Source organism: Plasmodium reichenowi (assembly GCF_001601855.1).
Source record: "Plasmodium reichenowi strain SY57 chromosome Unknown, whole genome shotgun sequence".
Lineage (NCBI taxonomy): Eukaryota > Apicomplexa > Aconoidasida > Haemosporida > Plasmodiidae > Plasmodium > Plasmodium reichenowi.
The window spans coordinates 1-1,792 of record NW_017962478.1 but is presented as its reverse complement, the minus strand read 5'-3'; the positions used below and the strand labels follow the sequence as shown (position 1 = coordinate 1,792).

Sequence of the window (1,792 nt, the reverse complement as noted above, 5' to 3'; positions counted from 1 at the left end):
TATATATATAAATTAATACATATATATATATATATATATATATATATATAAATATATATAACATGTTAGGCTTTGGTAGGTAACATATTTGTCAAAATAGAAATGTATATTTATATTAATTTTTTTATTATATACATATAAACTAATTTACTTTCGTATGAATAATATGTTTCCTGCAATTAATAATTATTATTATTAACATATAAATATTTTTCTTATATATTTTATTATATAACATATAATATGTAGTGTTATATAAATATATATATATATATATGCATTCCATATTTTATTTTCCTAAACAATTACATATACCTACACTTATGAGTTTATTATTTAATATATATATTAATAAATATATGATTTATTATAGAATAAAAGTCTTTATAAAAAAAAACAAAAATTATCATAAACAATAAAATAATTAATACATTAAATAATCAAAATAAATTGACGCATAACAAAATATATTATATGTGTACACTTAATACATATAAAATTATATAGTTATTTATAATGGATAAAAAAAACATGGCACATTCAAGGAAAAACAGGACATGTACCAAACATCCTACCAACATTTGCATAACAAACATATAATGTCTATTCTTCTAATAATTTTATGTATTGTAGTTTTTTCTTCATTTTTCTTTTTCTTCTATAACGTAAAATCTTATATATTATTACCATAATTAAAACTATGATCACTATTGCAATGATGGATGCAATAATAGCAGTCTGGAAACTGCCATATGCAGTGTTTACTGCATCCACATTTGCTTTTGTAAGAGTTGCTGTTTCAGAAGTAGTCACACGAGCAGCTTCAGTAGCAGCAGACTTTTTGGCATCACTAAGATAAAGGTTTAACGCTTTTGGTATGATTACATCTGGAGTATCATAGAAAACACCTTCTCCAACCATACCTATATTAGAACCAAATTCTATGCACGTAGCAGGACCGCTAGTGCCTGACGACGGACAAAATTCACCATATTTTTTAACAATATCAGGAGCAAGCTTTGTAACTTCAGTATAAATGTTTTTAGCAACAAAAGGTTTGTATATTTCAGAAAATAATTCATCTACTTTAATATATTTTAATGCCACAATAACTGATTTCATACCTGCCTTAAGACCTGCAGCTTCACCGGCAGCTTTACCGGCAGCTATGGCCGCAGCTTTAGCAGCCGCTTCAGGAACGCCCATCTTCCACCCATAGATACCTATTCCTCCTAACAAACCAACCGTTGGTGCAATACCACCACCCAACACACTTCCACATCGCAAACACCCTTTTTCCATTCTGTCCGCTATCGACTTTTCGCAAATACATGTTGGAATGGCCTCACTTCGTATATCAGTTTTTAATGTTGACAACTTTTCTGTTAATTCTTTTTCTAATTTATCTTTTAAAATAATTTTTTGTATTTCTTTATCGCATTTATCTTTACATTTCTGGCGTGTATTTTTCATCCTTTCGTCATATTCATGAAAACGTTCTTCTGTCTGTTTACTGAAATTTTCCATCACAGCTTTCATCTCTTGGTCATTGTCATAGTTGGCAGGTGCATATAATTCACATTCGCATAATAACCTGGTGGTTGGTATTTTTGGTGTATGTGGTGTGGTGCTTTTCTGGTTCTTTTCATTATGTTCCTATAAAAATGGTGACATATATATATAAATATGTAATGTTTAGTTGTAGTTTATTATTTTATATATTTTTAATAAATATGTATATTTTGGCTATATATATATATATATTATATATGGATATATAAGTATAATTATT

General features: G+C 27.4%; 1 protein-coding gene across 1 annotated transcript; it reads right to left on the bottom strand.

Annotated features, from left to right (window-relative positions):
* Positions 1-603: 603 nt before the first annotated feature.
* PRSY57_0026500 (rifin) lies at positions 604-1,656 on the bottom strand (the record flags this gene model as incomplete). Its single annotated transcript, XM_020114322.1, has 1 exon — positions 604-1,656. A coding segment is annotated over one exon (1,053 nt), but the record flags the coding sequence as incomplete, so codon positions are not given.
* Between the last annotated feature and the right edge of the window lie 136 nt (positions 1,657-1,792).